The sequence below is a fragment of the Lepisma saccharinum genome, chromosome 6 (genome assembly GCF_977018435.1).
Source record: "Lepisma saccharinum chromosome 6, izLepSacc3.1, whole genome shotgun sequence".
Lineage (NCBI taxonomy): Eukaryota > Metazoa > Arthropoda > Insecta > Zygentoma > Lepismatidae > Lepisma > Lepisma saccharinum.
In genome coordinates this window covers 52667417-52690511 of record NC_139234.1, presented here as the reverse complement: position 1 = coordinate 52690511, position 23095 = coordinate 52667417, and the positions used below count along the sequence as shown (strand labels likewise).

The window sequence follows — 23095 nt, the reverse complement described above, 5'->3', positions numbered from 1 at the left end:
TTTTAGTGAATCATTTGGACGACTTTATCCTGGAGACATTTTTCACAGGATAAAAGAAATGTTAATTTAAATTGTCTACCTCTTTTGGGGTTGCGATGGTTCAGTCTGTAGGGCGCGTAGACCCGAGTTCGATTTCCAGCGTCGGTGATCACAGATGGAATTTTTCAAGCGGCTCTGGTGTTCACCCAGCATCTCATAAAATGGGCACCTGGGCTAAACCCTGGGAGGTAACGGTGGCCGGAACATGGTACTGATCACTTCCCCTCTGAATGTGTGGGACTCTGCCTTCACTATCCCCTACCCCCCCCCTTTCTTATGAGCCTTCATGTCAAGGTTAATGAGCAGTGGTTATCATTAACTTTGCCTTTTTTTCTACCACTTTGATTAAACGCTACGGCGAAGATGAATGATGAAGTTCACCACGCCTTTCCCAAAATGATCCAACGTCACCCTCTCATGTATATTTGTTTTTAATTTATATGTATACAATGAATTCCATTCTTGTAAGGAATTGTTCCTGCATAGTCTGTGATCGTTACGTCACCTAAATCAGGGTTTATCCAATACGGGCAAGTAAATAATGTATGTGGCTTGCTCATGCTATCACTGAAGCAAGAAGGCAAACAGTATTGAGAGAAAGTGGTTCGGTGTTAAATACAAACATTCCAGAGAGTGGATGGAAAGTTCGTGACTGATAGAAGTGCAGACAATACTTCAACATAGCTTTCTGTCTGGCTGTACGTGAGAGACAAGGCAAGAAACATCACTAAGAATTTTTACAAGAGCAGTTGGCCTCCCCGATGGCGTAGTGGTAGCGTCGTCGCCTTGTAATCAAGGGGTCCCGGGTTCGATACCGGGTGGAAGCACATAGTGGTTTGGATCCCACTTTATACTGTAGGTCCAGTCCCGATTAGCCTTACTGTGCATAAGGTGGTCTTAAAACAACAACAGTTTTACAAGAGCAGAGTAGTATAATTTACATTCACCAAAGAGATCTGATAATGCATACCATCACAACAGGGTGGCCTACTTTAAAGTTACTTATTTTATTAATTTTGAAAGTTTTTTTCCTTGTTACAGAAATTAAAACTCATAATAGCCAATTATTTACATGTGCAGTCGTTAATGAGGAAGTTAGTCTTCTCTGTAAATGTATAAGTTGTTCTCTGCTTGTTAACAATAGGAAATGACTCAGAAAATGTGTCGGAAGTCGTGTCATTCGTTGATCATACACATGCAAACTGACAACTTTACGTGTGTGAAGAAGATAAAGTATACGAAGTGTAATAAAAGTTTTCTTCATATAATAATAACGTGTAGAAGAAAGAGGATGGGAAAAGTATGAGCAACAGTTTGAGATACTTGTTCTTCTGCAGTTTTATTTATCTGCGCTAATGTGAAAGATTACCAAATTGATAAGTTCATAACTGTAAAGTGCCACCTTTGTCGAATAAATTTAAAATGGCCTGTGAAAGATTTGTGTATTAAAATAACTTTTGACCACACTTTAATGTTTGCAAAGTTTATAATACCTCAAGACAACTATCTGAAGGGTTCCCATTGACCTCAGTGAAGGAAAAGATACACTTCTGGAACACATTTTCTACATATTTTGTACATCCGGTACACAAAATATATGCTGATAGTACACCAACTGTGTATGAAGTCACTTGGTGGCCTTTTGGACACTTTTCACACACATGAGCACTTGCAGTTTAGACGCTTGATATGTAATAGAAGTTATAAAAATTGCGTGTGGAAAGTATGTAGCAATCTACGTTGTGCAATTTTTTGTAGTGTTGCCGAAAACTAACCAAAGAGTTCAGAAAATGTATTGGAATTTTTAAAAACTATTCATAGACATGGAAAAGTCGGAAAATTTGATTTAAACTTAATGGCACCCCAGATCTTGAGGTTGGTTAGAGAGAGTCGCTCTGTTTTGTGGATTTCTGCCTAGCGTAGAGCTAGACCTTGTGAAATAGAAACATTGCAGTTCTTCAATGTCTATTTACCTCGGACAGCATGAAGCTGTCTTCATTACATACGTTCCCTACAGATAACTACGGCGTGTTGTGCTGTTGTGAACAATAGCACCGTCTTCCCACTCCTCCCAACAGAAATAGCTTTCCAGTAATCCAGGTAACACTTCCCTCTGCATTTACAAAGGACGGCGTTAAGAGACAAAAGAGGATTTGGAGGGCCCTGCGGCTGGCCTTTCCCAAGCATTGCGATCGGCCGTTCACAATCGAACAATGTCGTTACGGATTAGATTCGCGCCATTGGTAACGAATTTAAATCCGAACGATGCGGTAGTACGAGCTGGGATGGACGCTTGCCAGAAAACGTGGTCCAGAGGTAGCCCAGGAGTGTGAAGGACATTCATGATGCGTTACCAGATAGTGAAACTGTTTATAAATAGGGGAACCGTGCCAGTTCAAAGGGGAATAGAAAATATATATGCAATCATGCTATATTCCGATCCGCATAAAACAATAACTGCTGTGTTGATTTTACAGTTTCATATTTCTGTAGGATAATAATGATTGCAAAAATGTAGCATTGAAAACAAAACATGTCCATTTCTTTTGTCCATCATAATAACATTATTGAAACAGTTTTATGTTCATGATGTAAGACATTATTACAGAAGGTTGCCCAAGATAAAAATAGTCGACTTTGACTGGCCATCGCGAATGACGCCTTGAACTGCTGTTATGTCCCGATACAGAGCTGGCTACACTGGGGCCTGTACTAGATGACAGTATCAGTTGAGAACGATCCGTGGAACGATGAAGGTAAAAGTGACAGATTCTGGGAGGGGTTCATTTGTGGACCCCCAACGCATAGAAGTTTGGCTATACGCCTCGGTATCTCAAAAGGCACAGTTTCCAACGTCATCCGGAAGAATCTCTCATTGGAAGTGCATCACAAAGCGCGCGGACACCGCCTCACAGAGCGCCACATCCAGGAGAGGTTCACAAACTCCAGAAAACTGTATGAAACATACCTTGCAGGGGACAAGTGGAAATGGCTGTGTACCTGGATGAGGGGTGGCTCTACCTAGATGAGACCAACAGAGTTCGATCCATTTTCTACTGTCCAACAGACCAGAAGAGCCGTTCTGAGGGATTTCTGGTGGTGACCGGATATTGCAGTCGAGGAACGCTGCCACTCGTCAAAGTGCCTTCCAACACCAAAGTCAACGCAGCTTACTTCCAGGAGAACGTTATGGCCCCTCTGTATGACACACGCATCCCCCACCTGTACGGTGACGAGACCACACATGTATGGATCTACATGGACAAGGCCTCCAGCCAAACCGCTCGAGCATCCCAGGCGTTCTATGCAAGGAAGGCAGAAGAGACAGAAATTCGAGTGATCTCATTTTCGTTCATCCCTGTGAAATCCCCGGACGCCTCACCAATGGACTACTGTGGGTTTGGACTCCTCAAGCAGGCACTTGCTCGACTCCGTCCCCGTACCTTGCAGGGTCTTGGAAAAGTTGCCAAAGGGGTAGACATTCCCCTTCCCACTCTACGCAGAAGTTTGCTACAGCGGAAACTACGTTGCCGAGCGATCGTTCGGGCCAGTGGCCGTCAAATCGAACACAATCTGTGGTGGCGCAAGGGGATTTACTAGCCAGTTACGAGGTTCAAAGTCGACTATTTTAATCGTGGGCAACCTTCTGTATTTGGAGATTGCATACATTAAATTAATTCGTGCCATAATTTCTTCGCGAATAGCCAAAAGTGACAGAAAAGCTAAGTAAAATAAAACAATTCAATCAATCAAGAAACTTAGAGAATCGTAATAAACCATAATGCAGGGTGATCTAAACATGGCGTTTTGTCGAATAGAATCCTCAGACAATAGGCCACCACTTGTACTACAATGCCTGAAGGGTTGCTGTAGTACCAGGCGCTCTACGCTTTTTTTTTTTTTTTTTTCAAAGTTGTCGGCTGTTTTAAATGGTATTGCATTATTTTTTTGATAATTTTGTTATTGTAATTGCAAATTCCGTCAAACCGATGTGCTGTCAGAACAATCATTGATATTCGGAAAGTACGCTGTGTAACAAATACAAATAAATGTATATTATGCGGCCTATACTTGTACGTGCTTGTGAGCAATGGAGCACAGCTGCCAATATCCATAGAGTAAAATTTGTGGGAACCCTAAATCTGTGTGCATATAAACTGTCAGTAACTAGCACACACATTATATTTATGATGAACGCTTAGTTACTATTTCTAAAATTACGCGAGCTAGAAACTGAATGTGTACGGTAATTATGTTGAGATGCGAATTGCTTGCAATGTTCATCATCATATAAAAATGGAGAAAAAAGTTATAATTTCAATACTGTGAAATAATGGTACGTCTGTCATATTTTGAACAGGTGTAAAGGATGACCTTTTCAAAAGGCACCCAAATATCGATATCTCTTCTCCGGACTGTGTTCTTGCAGAGTAACGAGGCTCTGGCATCCTGACCCAACTTGGGTCCTGTCCATGTGTGTTTGTGATTGCCCTTGAATCAACTTCAGCATATCACCGTTCATCCTCATGTTTGACATTAGCCAAAACTTCAGAAAATCGAAGTAAAATGAATCCGTCGGCCAATCATATGTCAGTTTCAAAGTCAATACTGATTTTTTTTAAGAGTATGCTCATACAGGCCAATCTGGACTTGACCTACAGTTCAAAGCAAGGTCCGAACCACAGTGCAATATTCCTCTACCGGCGATCGAGACCAATAGATTCCATCCATGCGTTACCACTCTCCATCATTGAAGTGCGAAATAGTGGTATGAAATAGTTGAAGTGGCGCTAAGTTTGGTGCTGAGAGCCCAGAAAAATCAACGTATTATGATATAATGATGCTTGAAACGTATTTCTCGGTTTGTGAGAAATAAAAATGCGCATTTCTTCGTGTCCGCTGTTTTGTAATCTAACCAGAGACTTGGGGTTTCGTACTTTCGAACATCGTTTGTTGCGTGTGAGTGGCGTTAGGTTAATTGGTAGGGGGAAATGGGAAACGCCGATCCGACGATGCTTTGTTCTGTAGCTATCATGTCCCAGCACCCTGTGAAATCTCTTTAACAATAGCTTCCATTCCTCCTTCCGGAATGATATGTCAGTGCAGAGTTTTTTTTACCACCCGCTGCAGAATACTCTCTCCCACGTGCATCCCTCCAACTCGAAGCCGGTGCCAAAACGTTTCCGTGATCGGTAAATTCGTTTGACCTTTTGCAACGAGCCTTCCCGATCGCGTAGTAGTAACGTCTTCGCCTTGTAATCAATGGGTCTCTGGTTCGATGCCCGGTGGATCCACATTATAGGCGTTCATATCTAATCCCTATTAGCTATCTGAACATAAAGTGTACTCAAAACAAAAAATGACCAACTTTTGCAGCAGCTTCACATCAATATCTCGCTTTCCCACTAAGCTTTCAGACCGAAGTAACACGCGACAGACAAACGAACCTCCAGCAATAAATGCAACTTTTCGTACTAAGGTGACACGATATACTGGACGTTGTTCAAGCTGGACCATTTTCCCAATAGTGTGCATCGGTCTGCTGCTCGTGCACGCGTACTGAATTTTTCTTTTCAGATTTGATTGATTGATTGAGTTTGTGTTTTAAGTCCACTTTATGCACAGAAAGGCTAATCGGGCCTAGACCTACAGTTTAAAGTGGGATCCGAACCACTGTGTGCCTCCACCGGAAATCGAACCCCCCCCTTTTTTTTTACTGGTGGTGCCCACACTTCGGTGTGAGCCCCCCGTGTCCCTTGTCGGATGTCTCTTCGGTTTGAAAGCTCCCTTAGACCGCAGCTGTTTATTCGAACGGAATTCGAAAATAAAAATTATCGAATTCAGTTCTCCTCCTCCACTTTAATTTCAGGAGGCCGTTGCCGTGTGCAGACTGCAGTTATTATGGACCTGATATTTGTTTCATGTTCTTCCAAGGACCTCCTCGCTGGCATTGTGGCTTGTAATCAAAAGGGTACAGAGTTCGATTCTTGTGGAGGCACACTGCACTGTGTATCGGACCCTACACAAACTGTAGATCTGGCCCTGATATCAATCTTATTGAGAGTTCCGAGTTTGATCTCTGATCTAAGATTGAGAATTGGTGTCAATGGTAAAAATATTACAAACGCTTGCTTCTTTTAGTATAAAAGTAAATTTCGTCAAGTAGAGAATAACGAAGTAATTAACTTTTAACCAATCGTGGAAAGATCCATTGCGCGACGTCCTACTCATCGTACACATGCAATACGAGAAATGTACCACCCTTCGCACATAGTGCCTACGCATGGAATAAAATTCACTTTGAACCATCATTCAGCATAAGTTTAAATGTACGTATATGCGAATTCAGAAAGATTATAATTTGCATGATGTCGCGTTGTTGGATCATAATTGATCATTGTTTACAAATACATGAAGATGGCGCAAAAAGAAAGGGGGGTGGAGGGCAGTTTACTTGCAATGGCTCCGTGTGCGCTTTTTTTTTTTTTTTTTTTTTTTAAATCATCCTTGTGTTGAAAACCTCTATTTGTGGTGTGTTTGTCTATACGTGGACATGCATTAACCTCAATATGTTTCACAGTAACGAATTATCTTGTCGCTCCTGCCAAGGGATTGAGTACATGATTTCTCCACCACTGCTGTAAGAGCCAGAAATAGACGTGACCGGTTTCTATCATGACTGAAGGAGAGATTTAATTTATGCCATTAATCACAATGCTGCTATACAATTTATTGAATTGCATGCATGCAGTTTGATATGGGTATCGCTCCGCTGTTCTGAATATCACAGCGTCGGCTTCGGAGCAATTAGTTATCGGCATTTCATTAAACAGGTCGGTGGGAGTACTTTAGATTTTAATGTGAACATTTTGTGCTTGATACATGATTGAAGTATTGTGCAAGCTAACCAGAACAGTTTTTTTTTTCTCAAGGTGCAAGCCGTAATTTCTCAAGCAAAAAGAAAAATACGAAATCATATTTATAAGTTGCCATGGTACAGAGACGAAGCTTTGCACTGTATTGTCTGATGCTAGGAATGCCTGTCTCGTTACATTTCTCGAAAGTGTTTGTTTATGTGTATTACTCTATGCCACTCTTCTCATCAGTTCCGAGTAGGGCGCATATGTGTATTTCTTCTTTCATCTATTCATTCTCATCGTTGAGAACAGACATTAGAACAATTTTTTTCTTCCCACGGTGAATGTTGAAGTGGTAAAATTGAAGAGGGAACACTCTCAAGAAGTATATACACCCAGGAACCTTGTTTTCCTATCGTGCCATGGCAACCATTAGTACACAGTGGCCAGCTAACGCAACTAAATTGTATGACTGAAAATGTAGAATATATATTGTATATATACATGTCATAACACGAGGTTAATTTTATTCGAAAGAAAATCGTTACCTTGTAATGAAGGAGTCCCGGGTTCGATACCAGGTGGAGAGAGACAGTGGTTCGGATCCCACTTTAAACGGTCCAGCCCCGATTAGCCTTTCTGAGCATAAAGTGGACTTAAAACACCAGCTCAATCAATCAGTCAATTATTTGTAAGAATAAAATATGTTTTGCATGTGTGAATCAATATCTCGCTCTCAAATTATAGATTGTACAGTCACGGACACGTCTGTATTGTGACGATCCCATTGATAGTTGAATCAGTACAACCCAGAAGTGTCCGTGACTATTCATTTCTCTACTCTTTTTAGCATAAAGTGGACGTCCAATAACAAAAATACGTTTTTATACGTGTAAGAAGCGCATGGAAGTTTTAGCTAGGGAAAGGAACAATGGCCGTTGCGGTCGTCTTTGGATACCTGCAGCATATTAATAATATTCCTAACGGAAGCAGTATTGTCGGTCCGTGTGCAAGTACAGTGTAGTTGACCCTTTAACTGACCATGTTTACTTAGCGCAATTGGCCAATCATATCACGTCCATCAAAACAAAACAGATTCCTTTGGACGTACATAGGGAAGTTCCGACAAAGGTCAGCCACTCTTAGCTGTATTCGACACTAAACAGTTACAGCCCGATGTATTTGGAAGTTCATCTCCGGGATAGTCATAATTTCGAATGTGTTCAGTTCAAATGCGGTAACTATAAAGAATAAGTTTATTTCATACTGTAGACGGTAGTGTCCCTCGGGGAGAGCTGAGACTAAAATGCTGATGGGAATTGCATATATTTTTGTCATCTCTAGAATCAGATACTACATATTTTCTGTACACTTTTACAGAACTATATGTTTTGACAAAAAAATTTGGGAAAACTTACTTACAGTAACTTTACCTAATGTAAACCCTGGCCAATCAGGACTGACACTTTGAAGTGAAATCCGAATCACTATGACTGCTTTGGTAGCCGAGTGTGTTAAGTGATCAAGTCGCGATTTCGCCAACTGAGGTTCCGGGTTCGAATACCGGCCGGGACATGGGTGTTCTTTGCCACTTCTTCCCCATCCATTGCATTTAATCATTTCTTCATAAAGAGACATAAAAGCTATTTAAAATATACAAATACTGAGCATAGGCGCAGTTTTTTCTGTACTTGGGGGGCGAGGGCAAAGCTAAGCAAGGCATAGATACAGACTTTTTGCGTTTGCAGGGGGGGGGGTGGGAGGCAATGTTTTTTTTTTAGTAGTAGGGACACCCTTTTTTTCCTTTAAAAGTAGGTCTGAATAACAGAGTGCGTCTTATACGCCGATACTCAGTTTTTAATTGCATTCATTTCTGGAGATATACGGCGTATCATACTATTCTCCGTGGTTACAATGATGTGTTACGCGTGTATTGATCCTTGTAACCCCGATTAACATCATGAAACTTCCTATATCAAGTTGTGTATCTTTTGGGGTGTTCGAAGAAAGTTTTAGTTCTTCCATCGCGTAGATGAAAAGTTTGACAGTATTACCCTCCTACACAAAAAACAGAGATACACTGTATGTAGGCGGTTACTTCTGCTGACGTCGAAGCATATTTGCAAAATTAATCTGGTCGTCTGAATTTCCGGTTCTACCCAGCGCTTCGGTGCCTAGTAGTGAACCACGAAAACCGTTCTATATGTGGAACCGATGCCCTTTGCCTGCTGTTAGAATGACCTCTGTGTAAGTTTTATTTCCATATCTGGAACCTTCACAGATGTCAACTCCCCGATGGATTTTCCGTGTTCGCTGGCAAATACCTGAAGATTTAATATCATTTGAGTGAGTATCCGACCGACACTAGTCTGGCTTTTGCGACGCGAGACTTGGGATCTGGTTATGGATCCATTATGCTACAGCCCTCGACCAGACCTTCGTGGCTGTGTGGTTAGCGCAGCGCGTTACGACGCCAGTGATCCTGTATTCGAATCGAGGCATCGGTGTTCTTTGTGTGTGCCTTCATCAATTCTATCATATCTTTACTCATCCTAACTTAGCAGAAAACCGAAGTAAAATCAATTAATTATGGTCCTCGAAAAAACACTGTTTTCTTAAACTTTAAGTGGACTGAATGTGGAAGAGTTAACTAAATTTGTGTTTAGAATGGAGATGTGATGCATGAATTCTATTGTTTTCCGATCTGCCGAAATGTTTCTTGTCGGAAATCTTTAAGGCTCGGTGCCAGAGTAGTTAATCTTCTTTCGAAAGACCGCTATGATATTCCAAAATCTGAAAAATTACATATGCTTAGAATTCCTTCTGGAGCATACAGTTGTATCTTCATGTGGTTAGCCCTCGCTGTTGTTTAGATATTCTCGATAGTTTCGTGTCTACGTAAGTCTATTAGACTATTGGTAATATCTAGACAACAGCAGAATTCTAAGCATATGTAATTTTTCAGATTTTGGGGCATCATAGCGGTTTTTCGAGAGGAGAGGAAAAATCGGAGGAAACAGCTGCCAAAAGTGCAGCCGAGTCTTAAATCGGAACGTCTGTATTCGCAGTTAGATGCAGGAGAATGGTCGCAGTGTGTGTATTATAGTCTCTATTGCATTATATATTGCTTCGCATTTGAAACAATGGGCAATTGGGACCAAACTAACAAGATTCTCATTGACCCCTCTGTGTTTCAGTGCGTTGTGATGAGTTTAGCTGATTATAAACATGACAGAGTGAGGTGTTGCATTGCAACACGTCATACCCCGAACGGAATGAAATTTTCTATGAACGTTGTTTATTAGCTTGGTCGAGAATAAAATTGCATCTTACTTAAATGGTATGATCATACACAGAAGTGTTTGTGTTAGAAGTCTTAATGAAGCTTTATTTGTTACAGGTTTTCTTCCGTTGTACACTCGCATCGCTTAGTAGTGGCAATTTGCTTTTTTATACAGCACTTTTGTCCAAGGTGCAGTTCCACAAGCTTTATTGGATTATTTTTAAGAAGAATTTCCTATCCCTGTAATTCCTGTCAGTGAAAGTGAAAACGTTTCTAATTTGCAAAACGTTAAAATGAGTGTATCACACTGTATATACACAGCACTACTAAATTCGTTGTCTATCCCGTCTGTACAAGATAGCACGGTTAACGTCACTCAGTGATTATTTAAATAGATTATGATTCATTGGTCGAGATCTCCCAATGGAATTTACGTATACATGTGCAGGCAAGAATAGTTTAATTCGGTGATACGTTTGTAGTAGTTGTAATCTGTACAGGTCGAATCTGAGCAGTGTGAAGTCTCTGCTATACTTATCATTGGCCCATTAGGCTCGCACGTGCGTTTTACGTATTTCTGACGTTAGAAATCAAATTAGAAGAATGCTCTGTGGCATTTGGAGACGGATCTTTCTGCTGGACGGCGTAAGCATTGAAATTCTTCGATAAGAATAATGCAGTAAGAGTAACCGTCAGGAAGACATTCAACTTGTCCGTCATACGAAAATTAGGTTGTTTCCAAAAAGTGGTGAAGCTATTTTAAATTGCATGAATCGTACTGATTATTTCAGCGTGGCGGCCACAGTGTTTGGCTATCCATAAATCTTTTATGTGGCAACTTGTAATTGGGTTCATATCCCGGTGGAGTCACTCTAGCATGCAGCTCAGTTAAATGTGCTAACTCGGAACCTGTTGGCGTGGAATAGCATAGTGGAATTCTAATGATAGTTTGTTAGAAGTGATTTCTTGGTTCCCATTAAACTCCACACCCGTTAAGTAGTTGTTTTCGATCTCACCACCTAAGTCCCCGGGTTCGAATCCCGGTCTGAGCATGGGTGTTATTTGCGAATGTTTCTTAATCGATTTGATATAATCATAATACACCTTCGCCGTCGCGATAGTCAAAGGTGCAGTGAAACAGCTTTAAATAACAAAACTACAAATATTGTTTGGTCGGATGTGTAGAGATGATATGCAATCTTAAATCCTGTTATCAGTGTCTTGAAAATTTGCAGAATGTATACAAACACATATTTCAAGTATGTTCTGATTTCAGAAATGATTCATATCTTGAGCAATTCAAGAGCAATTGGAAAGGGAGAAATAGAAGTAAGTTGTTTTTCTTTAAAATTTGATGGTGCAGTTTGCATCCCTTTCAGAGAGAAAGCAGTCTCTCGGATTCTTCAGAACTATGTCAAATGTAACAATCAAGAAAGAGATACATAAACAGAATAAAATGCATGTGATGCTGCAGAATGTAAACGTATTTATTTAACGTACATCAGGGTGGCTATTCACCGGAAATTCCGAGAATTCTGCTTGAATTATTGGCTCCTTGGATTATGCGTGAATTTTTCTCCGTACACGTAAAAAATTGCAACTTTTATTAATCCAAATTCCATTGAATTTATAAATGCCCTGAGACAAGTTTTTCAAGTTTAGCTTTTATTGTCATCGAAGAAGAAAAATAAACCTGCGTGGAAAATACGACAGAATTCTCTCAATCAGTTTACTTTGTTAGCGTCATTTGCAGGACAATCTGACAGACGGAAGATTATTGCAAGATAAGATATCTTGAAGATGATTAGGTAAATTTGAGTGAAATTCTTGTACAATTAAAATTTTACGTAGATTAGTATATCCCGTAACATTTGTGACTTGTGTTTGTAGATAGATGTATTTTGAGTCTGAGTATGTGAAATGGCAAATGTAAACTCCGTACCTTAAATATAAAATGTTAAATTTTTATACCGTTTAATTTAAATGAATTAGAATTTTTGGATACATTGGAATCACAGAGACCGTTTATATTGTTAATATATTTGTGCGTATATCTGTGTGTGTGTGTGTGTGTGTGTGTGTGTGTGTGTGTGTGTATGAATGGTATGAGGAGATAATACGTAAAGTTGAAATAGAGAAAATGTGTGCTTGTACCCTTGAATTTGTGGAAAGTTCGTCTTAAAAACCAGTCATTGTACTGGAATTTTGTCATGGTTATAGAGTGGTCACCCTCTGCATTAAATAAAGGAGTCTGTTACAAAGTTGAATCCTGTGTAGGACACTTGTTGGATTGTGATGATGCAATCGGTCACTTTTCTTGCTATTTTCACTAGAAATGAAGTAGGGTGCTGTCTGAGAAACTGTTCTGGACTTAGACTGTTAGGATTTCACAGGAAAAATTGTTATCCTTGTTGTTCAGTAACTTACGACCTCTCGGTAGTTCGCGCAATATCTGCATGTGACACATTTACACAAATATCGTGATGTATGCTACATAGCGTAAGGGAAGTCTGCCAGAGACATGTTTCTAACGTGCGTGACAGGGGACGGACGTCATGACAAGTACAGAATCGTTCCTCTTCACAGCAACCAGGAGAGACGCACGAGAGCGTCTAATCCCTCTTCCCTCCGGCCCCTTGTCAGTTCATTACGTACCAATAATTCCATCCAGATAAAACCCTTTCAGCTTCTTTGTTGAACTCCTGCCTGTAGTTTCCTACCTAGGAATCAAAACAATTCTGTGGTTCCTATACCACATGTTTTATCCACTGCACCCCCACTTAGGTGTCCAACACACCGGCTTACCCATATTTGTGTAGGTCTGTTTTAGTTATGCCACGTAAATGAGGGGGGAAATTGTAAATTATCCTAGAAATAAAAATTAAATAATTATCTGGGGCGAATAACTGCACTCTGTCCCGGGAATCTCTGGAGCAAGTCGGACTCGAGAGGGCTCGATAAATGAACGCGTGAGAGAAGTGAGTATGGAGGGGAAAAAGCAGCTGCAGCTACCAGTCGTTTGCAGTGGCACTGCTTTGCTCCGTCCACTCGCATTCTCCCCTTCTACCGTTCTGCGTAGCCTTGCTCCACAGACTCCAGGGACAGAGTGTAACTAATTTTTCCAACATTCCTTTCCCATGTAGTCAACCCCAGGTTGCATCCTGGTTCGAAATCTGAATCTCCCAGATTGGTTCGGATCTCTCTTTACACTGGAACCAGTCCCATTGGCATACCCGAGCATAAACTGCTACAAACTTTGCCAAGTGGCTCAACTTTTGTCACCAGTTACTCCGAAACTCAGAACATTTGCCTCTGTCCGTCTTGTCAGCTTCGCTGTCTGGGCAAGTGTATGAACAAGAAATAACGTTACTGGAAAAAGACTATCGAATACTACAAATTGTGACGATTTATTTGTATACCTGCGCAGGTCAAAGTAGGCAGTGTCAAGTAGACTGCTAATATTTCAGAAATATACAACAGCTAGTGTCCAATGTGTACGTACTCATCTACAACAAATTCGATCACTACCCTCTGAGCATTGCGATTACATTCAGATTACGTTTATATGAAGGTGCTTTTCATAAATACCCAGGCTACCCACTTAGCTGGTGCAGGTTTACTTATTTTAGGTTTCCAGGATTAGAAAGTTTAATCACATCACTTTCCATTAATCAGCTTGTTTTTTGAGAGATATTTTATGTAAAAATGATCATTATTTTCAACAATGTTGAATAAACGTGATACATTTGAATAGCATATCACTTATTTACTGGCATGTGAAAGCATTGTAGAGTGGCCTGAAAGTTATTTAAAATGCCTGGAAAGTAGACAAATTTGATTTTGAGGAATGAGGGGGAACCCTGATGATTTTCCAACTACACGTAGAGTAGGATTCATAAGTATTACCAAGATGCAAGATGTTTCAAGAATAGAAAGAAAACTCCAAACAGGCTGCTGATAACCTACACCAGCAGACGCAAGAAATGAAATAGAAAAATTTCCTTAAAAACACAGGATAAAGTGAAAAATTGATGACACTTAGCCGAGCAGTACTTGTGCATCCCACTGTAGTCCGTCATGTTCACTAAATCTTATAAAGCTGTCCAAAACCGGAAACATAAAGTCAAAGTTGGCCACACTGGCCGTTGGGTAGTATTTTTCATGACTTTGCGTCATAAACTTAATCGACCGCTAACCGGTTACGATTGGTGCTGACGAGGGCGTTGAACGAATGGCTCCGATCGCACCTAAAACTGTAAATCCAATCCCAAGTGGAAGGCAGCCCGTACTCGTCGTTTTCCTCTTGTCACCGCCATATTTCTTGCAACTTTCACTTCTACAAGTGCTTCAGCAAGGATTACAAGGTCCTGTTTTGGCATCAACGTATTTTACAAGATTGCTTCCACTTCCATGTATAAACTGGACACAACTTCAGCTTATCCGACAGCATTTTCGTTTGGCCATCGTATTTTTCACTAGCCTCCTCCGCAATTATGTCTCGTGTATTGACAAATATTGCAGCTATTCTCTTAATTGATGTGTCTGAGCGTCGTTGCTCGAAATGGTTTCACCAAAGCTTAATTCGGTTTTGAACCCTACACTCCGTGCTAAACCCTTAAGTTATTAGATATGGCTGGTCTTGTAAAATGCAGAGAATTTTAATTCCCCCAATGGTCATTGAACGGGGTGTTATCACCAATTACGTGCCTCTTTTTCTCTTTTTTTTTCTCTCCCTCTTCACCTTTCCTCCTCCATTTCCTTTTATGTTTTCCCATATCTTCCCCCCCCCCCTTGACCCTCTTTTTGACTTTCTCCCGTCCCATCTCTCTCTCACAACTGTAATGTAAGAGAAGTGCACAAATGAAAGTGGACTCATGCAGGCTTACGAGGCTCTGGAGACTGGTCCTATGGCCGGAATAGTCGTGACGTTTTTTCTGTGTGTGCTTTGCTGATTTTTTTTGCATAAACTTCCTTGAATCCGATGGGTAACTTGCAAAGCGAAGCGACAAGTGACGCACGGGGGGGGGGGGGCGGTTTACACCGAAGTGACGAGCGACAAGACACGACCCCAATCAGTCTGTATCGCATGCATCATCAACAGACCAGGGCGACATATGCAGCGTGTAGTGTCAATCGAGTACGAATGACAAGTATTAAAAACGTGAACAGACCTCTATAGAAAAGGTTCAAAACTCACAAATGAATATCAGGCTGCAGTACATAAGTACGTACTTCACACTGTGCCACTGCGCGTGTCACACATTCACATTTTTATACTTTAGTATAAACATTTGTTTATTTTACCCTGTATTGTATGGTGTTGCTATGCCATGTAGTATTCAGGGCCAAGCATGTGGCATTTTCGGCTTCCAATGAGGCTCGTACCAGTGTACAACCTAAACGGTGTATGATACGTTGAAAATTCAAGCACTTTAGATTGAAACACCTATTTCCAACAACTTTCCCCTCTTTCCATTTTTCGCTATGTGCACTAATAACGGAGTTACATATGTGACCGGACTTTTGAATCACCCTGTATTTACAATAACTGCGAATTTAAACATTAGATTCATGCACGTTAATTCTGTTCGACTTTTACTGTTGAATACCAGGAATTTGTCATAATGTTATCATGCTTTGCCTAACTTACTCTAACCTACCCTAACCTACCCTAAATCTAACAACACCGAATCCCATTGGCGTCCCATTTTCAAATTTTGTACAGTTATTGAGTAATAGTGTATGTATGACATAATTTTTTGAAAAAAAAATTAAAAGACCCGTTTTTGAGAAAATGGCTAACAAAATTTTCTTTACACCATCTTCAATAGATTTTTACCCTGACATAGGCATGCAATATCTCGTATGAAAGAGCCCTTCAAGAGATTTCCAACGCCACCCGAATCACGTTCGTAGGTGCTCTGATTCCCGAAATATTGCAATTTAAAGTTAACAAGACGTTGGAAGATATGGATCTAAAACGTTGCATATTTTCCTACCTCATGTGACCCTTTCAGTATGCTGAATTTCAAATGAAACAAAATATGCGAGGTTGAAAAGTTTATCTTCATTTGTTGATTTCACATGGAATGGCCCATACTTTATGTAAATTTAGTTACTTTCTCAGATACAGCCGCCACATTGGCCGAGGTGTACACGATTCAGATTCTGGAAATTTTATGTTCGAATCCTAACGAAAGCACGTTGTGTTCGTCCTTTTTGAATTTTTGCAAGTCGTCTGAAAATTGTATGCAGTTACCGTCGCATATGCAACCAAGCTGGCTTTTGTACTGGGCATGGTTGCATAACTGTTAGGATGAAAACTTATTTTCATCATGGATCTTAGTTTCGTGTGTTTCTCTGCCACAAAATAGCAAATAAAGATGTTGAGAAATGTTAATTTATGCTCAGCCCTATATCCATGTACAGAAAATGTTGGTTTGCTGTTAACTTAAAACCTACGCTAGCTTTATCTTACGGCATACCCTTGTAAGCAAGGACAGCGGTTCTTCTAACCCTATTACACAACTCTCTCCAATGAGAGCACACTAGTTTTCATGTACAGGTATGTGCTTTTGAGAAGGAAGAAAACGCATTGACTGTTTCAAATATTTGGTTACCCCAAGTATTCATCCCCCAAGACTAATTCCTGACTATATGCCTTTGTTTCTCTCTGTATACTCTTCAGATTTGTTACTCGCCTCGTCTTAATTCGATTTTTGCTTATGTATTAAATTATTAAAGCAGTTTTGAACTTAATTACTGTGGCGATACAAATCATTTTTGCATTCAGTTGCCGGAAAAAGGTGTTTAAACTTCCGGTGTTCTGACTGTAAGAGTTCACGCGTTCCGTTCGTCAAATCTATTTCTTCACCTTATCAGCGCTTATCAACCCACACAAAACTTACTGAACCATGGAGCGGTTTCTTTCGCAAGTCCCCCGTCCTTGTTTTCCCGTGAGGAGAGATTCAAGGCTGCTGCCGCACGGTTCCTTCATATTCCGTGAAGGTGTGTGTATGCCGGAGGGGAGAATGAATGACTCGTGCTGACGTGGTTCGGACTCATGACGTGAGTAAAGAAGGAATAGTCAGTGGGAAGAGCACCGTATGATCGGAAGTCTGAAGACTAAGGTTGATACTGCGAGTGCTGTGGCGCGGAAAGGTTCGTAGAGGATCGTGGAACCAAAGTCATCTTGCAAGAGCCAGGAATGGACTTCGGTCGTTGAAGTCACACTCGCGATCAAGAAGAATCAACATTTGCTTCACGGTTTGCACGGTGCGACGTCTTCGCAGCGGAGCAGAATAGCCAATGTTGATTGGCTGAATGTGGGTGAAAGTTCTCGGTTGACTCTGCCTGCCTCGTCTGGTGGAATGCTGCTTACGGACCTGTGTGTAGGAGCTATGGAGGTCGGGAACCTCCGTGGGTGGGCAACTTGGTGTCCCGGCATGTAAGTGCGAGACGGTCGTGAATTCTGGGCTGCGATATGTTTTTGTGAATTGCTGAGGCGCCGTTCTTGAATATCCCAAGGATAACGACTAAGTTGTGAGCGAAAATCGGAAAAGTGCGGGCAGTGAGCGCATATGAAGTTTGTGCGAAGCTTTTCTCGGCCGGTTGTTGCAGTATCGCCCCGTGCAACATTCTTCTGGTGCGAGTGTGATGTGAAATTTGAGAGTTTTGAAGTTTTGGGAAGTTTTCAGTGATGGCTAGCGACGTTTCGCCGCCCAGGATCCCCAGCAGCACCTTGGCCACCCTGAGAGGAATACTAATTTCGTCCTTATCCAGAGAGAACCTCGGTTCACCACGCCGGCGGGTTACCTTTCAAGTTGACGGTAAGCATATGCTTTTAAAACTTCTGTTCGGAGCTCATACCAGTGTTGGCTATTAACAGGCATGGCATCGAGGCAACATTTAGCCGAGAACCTTCTACTAAAACAAGTCTCTGTAAATATTGACTAGTCAATTCTGAACTTGACTGTAGTTGATCCAGCCTCTATGTTATTGTGGTTAGCATAATTTGCTGCACACCAAGAATTCTGGCGTAGAATCTCTCGTACGCACAGAAAAGTGAATGCATCAGTTCATGCATTAAGTTACAGCTCGACGTAGAAATGCATTCAATTGCATCACATGATGCGCCTTATCGTTTATCTACAAACTATATACAAAAATGCATCGAACGAAATGCAACCTGACTCTCAGCGAAGGCCAAGAAACACACTTTACTGCATCAATGGATGCATTTACTTTTCTGTGTAAAGCGTTGCTGTCTTATTTTCGATTCTCCTCACATACAGTCTCGTCACTCACTTTTTTATAATCGTGACTAACCGAGGAGTTAGCAATAGAAGGCTGCGGCAGAAAACTAATTACAATGCAAACGGTGACATGCACCTAGGGGGACGGACTTCCCCCAGACTTCGGTCAAATTTCCTTAATATTACGAACGTCGAACATTTGGTAAGAAGAAGTGCCCATACAACCCCTCCTCAACAGTCATAAAAACTCCTTGCATGTGTGGGCAAATTACTGAATAAAAATGTAGTTGGAGGTGGTATCTATCTAAACGAATTCGGATTTGTCTTAATTTTCTATTTCGTCTTGCCGACCTTCGGGGTGGAGTGGTTAGCACAACGTGATACGACGCCAGGGGTCCCTGATTCGAATCCAGGCCAAGATAATCTTTTCACTGTTCTAGGTTGTTGTTTTGTTTTTTAAATGAAGAAACAAATTACACCACCAACATATAAAAACCTTACTTTTCAGTTAACGATGTTTATTAACGTGTATTGAAGCACAGAAACCAAAAATGAAAGAGACTTGTTTGCGTTGATATAAACTTCAGAGTAATCGTTTGCCATTACTCTGAACGTGAGTACCATGGAACCTTTCATCTTGCTATTGACCCCTCCATAAGTTAAGAAACCGTTTGACCCAGCATAGTAATAAACTCTTGGACTAGAAACTTCAGGGTAATAAAGGAACTGAAGCATCGGATTATATTATACTTAGTAGGAAAGACAGTGGCATATTTGCTGGTGACCTCACGAAGTGGAAACGGGAAGAACCGTGACTCATTTGAAGCAATGAATGCATTGTTAAGAAGAATTTCTGTTATTTTAATCGTAAAAAGAGCCACGTAAAGGAAAATGGGCAACTTTCACTACCTCGCCAACAGTGTGAATGCGTCTAAGAGGCAGGGGATTGTTGTAGTGACTAGAATTACTTTTGGAGTGTGGCTCGTGATTTATAATAACTCCGCGTGGTGTCGCGTGCTCGTTAATTTACGCGATATGTTTTTTTTTCCCCCGTTGCGTGTTGTTTTAATTTCACGAATGCCGTTAACCTAACCCAGTGCTGGAATCCGCTCCCTTCGCTCTATGTAATTGTAAATGTCTCAAGCCATCGACAGCGAAGTGGCTGTTGCAACACTAAATTGCATCACACACTTATGTAAATTTACCTCAAGTTGACAACGCCTGCGGTGGTTTTCGGTTTATCCAAGCCGGCATCCTTGACCCAAGTGTTAGCATAGGTCCCTGGTTCGAATTCTGCCTTAATACATTCGTCTGTTGTTATAATGTTGTTTAACGCAGCAGGTATTACACCAACCAAACCATGCATCATAATGCTGTTAATTTGTGCGTTCGTAACGCTGTTTCGTTCCATTCTTACGCCGGTTACTTAAGCATGTAATGGCCATACGTATACAATGGTATCGAGCCACGTAGAAACTAGGCAATGTTTTTATTCCTAAAAGCTGAAATTTGTATTAATTAATGGAAATCAGAACTTGTTCGTAGTATTCACGATGAGAGATGGATTTCATGAAAATATTTTTGACTTTCCCAACGACAGGACGAAGGCATACAGTGCTTTAAAAATAATACGTTTCATGAAGCTTGTTGAAGCATGCTTAAACGAAGGCCGTGAATGCTTCCTGCAGCAAGTATGCTCTAATTAGATCCGAGGTTTAGACTAGAATTCATTCTCTTTGCCAAATATATAAGTTCCATGATTTTCCCTTCAAATCCACCGTTGATATATGTGTGTGTATTTACATAGTATAATCAAGATGGGTGCGAAATTGTTTTTAAAGAATGGTGGGAGGAGTTACATACACACACGTACTTCACCGTCACGAACACACACACACACTCAGGAAGGGAGAGAAATGTCGACATTTTCGTTAGTAATGTGTGTTTGTCAAAACTAGTGTTAAAACAAAGTAACTCTCCCCTCTAAAAAAATATGGTAGTGTTTTTTTAGGATAACTTTGATGGGGAGAATTCCATCCATCACTTGGACTTGACTCCCTGGATAAAATCATGTAATGGGTATTACATGTACTGAATAATTGCGCATGTGCGCGATATTTTAGATTCAAATTGCCGAATAATATTTAATACATAATGTCTGTTACTGTGCTCTTAACCAGTTTATCATCTCTTTTTGTCGTTATTGCTATTAATGTAAGCTATTAAATAGACAAAAATGAACAAGTATATTGAGCGTAACAATTTACACCCGGCCCACAGATTGGCAACGACCTTCTTAGTGTGGCATATTGTGAAATCAGTAATCCTTTATCAGGATGCTAAATAATAGATTCTAGTTCATTTTCGGGTAATAACCATGTTTCAATCATTAACCTAACGGTAGAAATATGAGATGGAAATAAAACGAACAAAAGTATTCAAGAAACAAAAAGATGAAAAGCTGGCGAAGCAGGTTTTACTATTAACCAGTTTACACATGTGAAGTACTTCCGCATTGCATAAACTTCCCAGATACTCAAGTTTTGACTGAATTCAGCATGGAAATAAGAAGCAGACGTAACAGAACTCGCGTCGTAAATGGTAATATCGTGCCGCACCTGTTCGGCTATCTAGCTCGCAATGTGAGAACGCACTCGGAAATAAATTGCCAGTTACAGAGTGCGGGATGATCCAAATTACTACCTGGCATGCACTTCCGCGGTAAGGCACGACAGCGTACAACTTGAGCGCGAATCTATTTGTGGAAGGCTCACGGTTAATAGATCGTATTTTGATCGCATAGTAACATAAGGAACTGACTGGGTTCCCATAATCGTTGGAGGGTTGAGAACGGCCGTCGTATTACACGAAGACTATGTCCTTCGTTAGAATCCCATACGTCAGTTTTTCCCTAAAAAATAAAGAAAGAAAACATTCCGCTTCTCAATGGGAATATTTCTGTACATCAGTGGACACTAACATTTGTATCTTTTATTTCGTTTAACCCACTACTATGCATGTACTTGACCGCAAAGGCTGTGCAGAAAAGATATTAGCAATTTATCATTTGACAGTACAAAGAATTTAACAGGAAATTTGTGGTAACAGAATTGCATGTGGGTATATGTTTGTATATATCTAATATAATGTAAATAAATTCAAGAAATATATTGGAAGTTTCATTCAACTACAGGGAAACCTAAATCTGGATAAATTGGGGATAGCACAGCTTACTAAAAATAACCTTATAGCATATATTAATTCAAGTATGTATGTGTTCGCTTTGTAATTCTAAATAGAAATGTACTACGAGAATTCATGCTGCAAAATTCAGCAACCTCCCTCCCTTCCCCTCTCACAGTGGGGTTAATAGCATTCTCACCGTAATGGTAGACTTTCAAAAATTCTCACCCTCGTATATCATAGCAGCTATTAACAAATTGGGTATTTGATGTTTCAGTCGTATTGCATGCATATTTACATAACTTATCATTCTACCCTAGTATCATCAGCATGACACCCACAAAATTATTGACAATGTATCTCAACTTGTTTATTTCACGTCACCCATCATTAAATAGCTAAATACCAAAGCACATAATTCTCAATGTGAGGTTTAAATCTGTGTGAGAGTATTTTTAATCTGTCCAAATAGATTTGAAATTTGTTGCAAGCGTGAAAAGGAAAACGTGATTGATGTCATTTGACAAAATGGGAATTTTATTTTATATTATATGAACATTATATTATTTTATATAATTTTATAAACTATATATTTTTAATTTTTATTTTATATAAACACTTTTTCGTCAACCCCCTCCCTCCAGAACAAGAGAATGTCCTGGCTTGAGAATCGCAGCTATAAGACGTGATACGAGCAGACAATATCCGGAAGCATCGAAACAATGGAAACCGAACCTTCCTCTTGAAATCTTGTTGCATACAGCGGTAAGTCATTCTTTAATGGTTGACATTGTGGACCGGAGGAGGAATGGTCGAATTCTATTTCCGGTTCCACTGCGACTTCCTCTCTGGAGAAGCACTTGCTCCATCGCTTGATCAAATTCTCGAATTTGCATGCAGGCACCGACTTCGGCCATGATGCAAGGGCCTTTGGGCGATGCACGGACTGTAAAGGAACGGTTTGGTCGTTGCCACACAGCATTAAGAACGGTCTCGTGGGTGGAATGTATCGTATGCATTCATGGCGGTTGAGTTGCCCGTTCCCTCAGATGCAATAAATCGTTAGCGCCACAAAACCGAAAGGTTCCTTTTACAGTAACGCGAACTCGTCCACCTTCAATCTAGTACTCGATGTGCTTACAAATGGTTCCTAACATCTCGTGCTTCATGCCCAGCTTCATTCGTCTTGGAAACTTTTCGCTTTTTGGGTGAACATACAAGAAAAATTAAGTATCCCATCTGTTCCCATAAGTTGATATATTTTTCTTTAAAGCTCACATTTACTGTCACAATTTAAGCATTTTCGGGAGAAAGAAATAGGTTATTTAAAAAGTTATGAAGGGCGAAAAGTAACATCCAACATTTGATAATCGTGTTTTGTATTTTTATTTTCGTCGGTTTTCTACCTCTCTAGATTAATTTTAACGATAAGGATGTAAGATCAAGTGGATGAAATACTGAAGAAATCATGCTAAAAT

General features: G+C 40.5%; 1 protein-coding gene across 16 annotated transcripts in view; it reads left to right on the top strand.

The window, feature by feature from the left end:
• The window catches only part of LOC145988748 (uncharacterized), a 288359-nt gene that overhangs the window by 158627 nt on the left and 106637 nt on the right, over positions 1-23095 (top strand). Inside the window, exon 1 of one of the 16 annotated variants that reach the window (XM_083123890.1) lies at positions 17299-18008. The exons of the other annotated variants lie outside the window; for them this stretch is intronic. Within the exon in view, the coding sequence (XP_082980016.1) occupies positions 17879-18008 (130 nt within the window). The 5' untranslated portion in view covers positions 17299-17878. Of the gene's footprint in view, positions 1-17298; positions 18009-23095 lie in introns of those variants that run through there. 16 annotated transcript variants of the gene reach the window in all.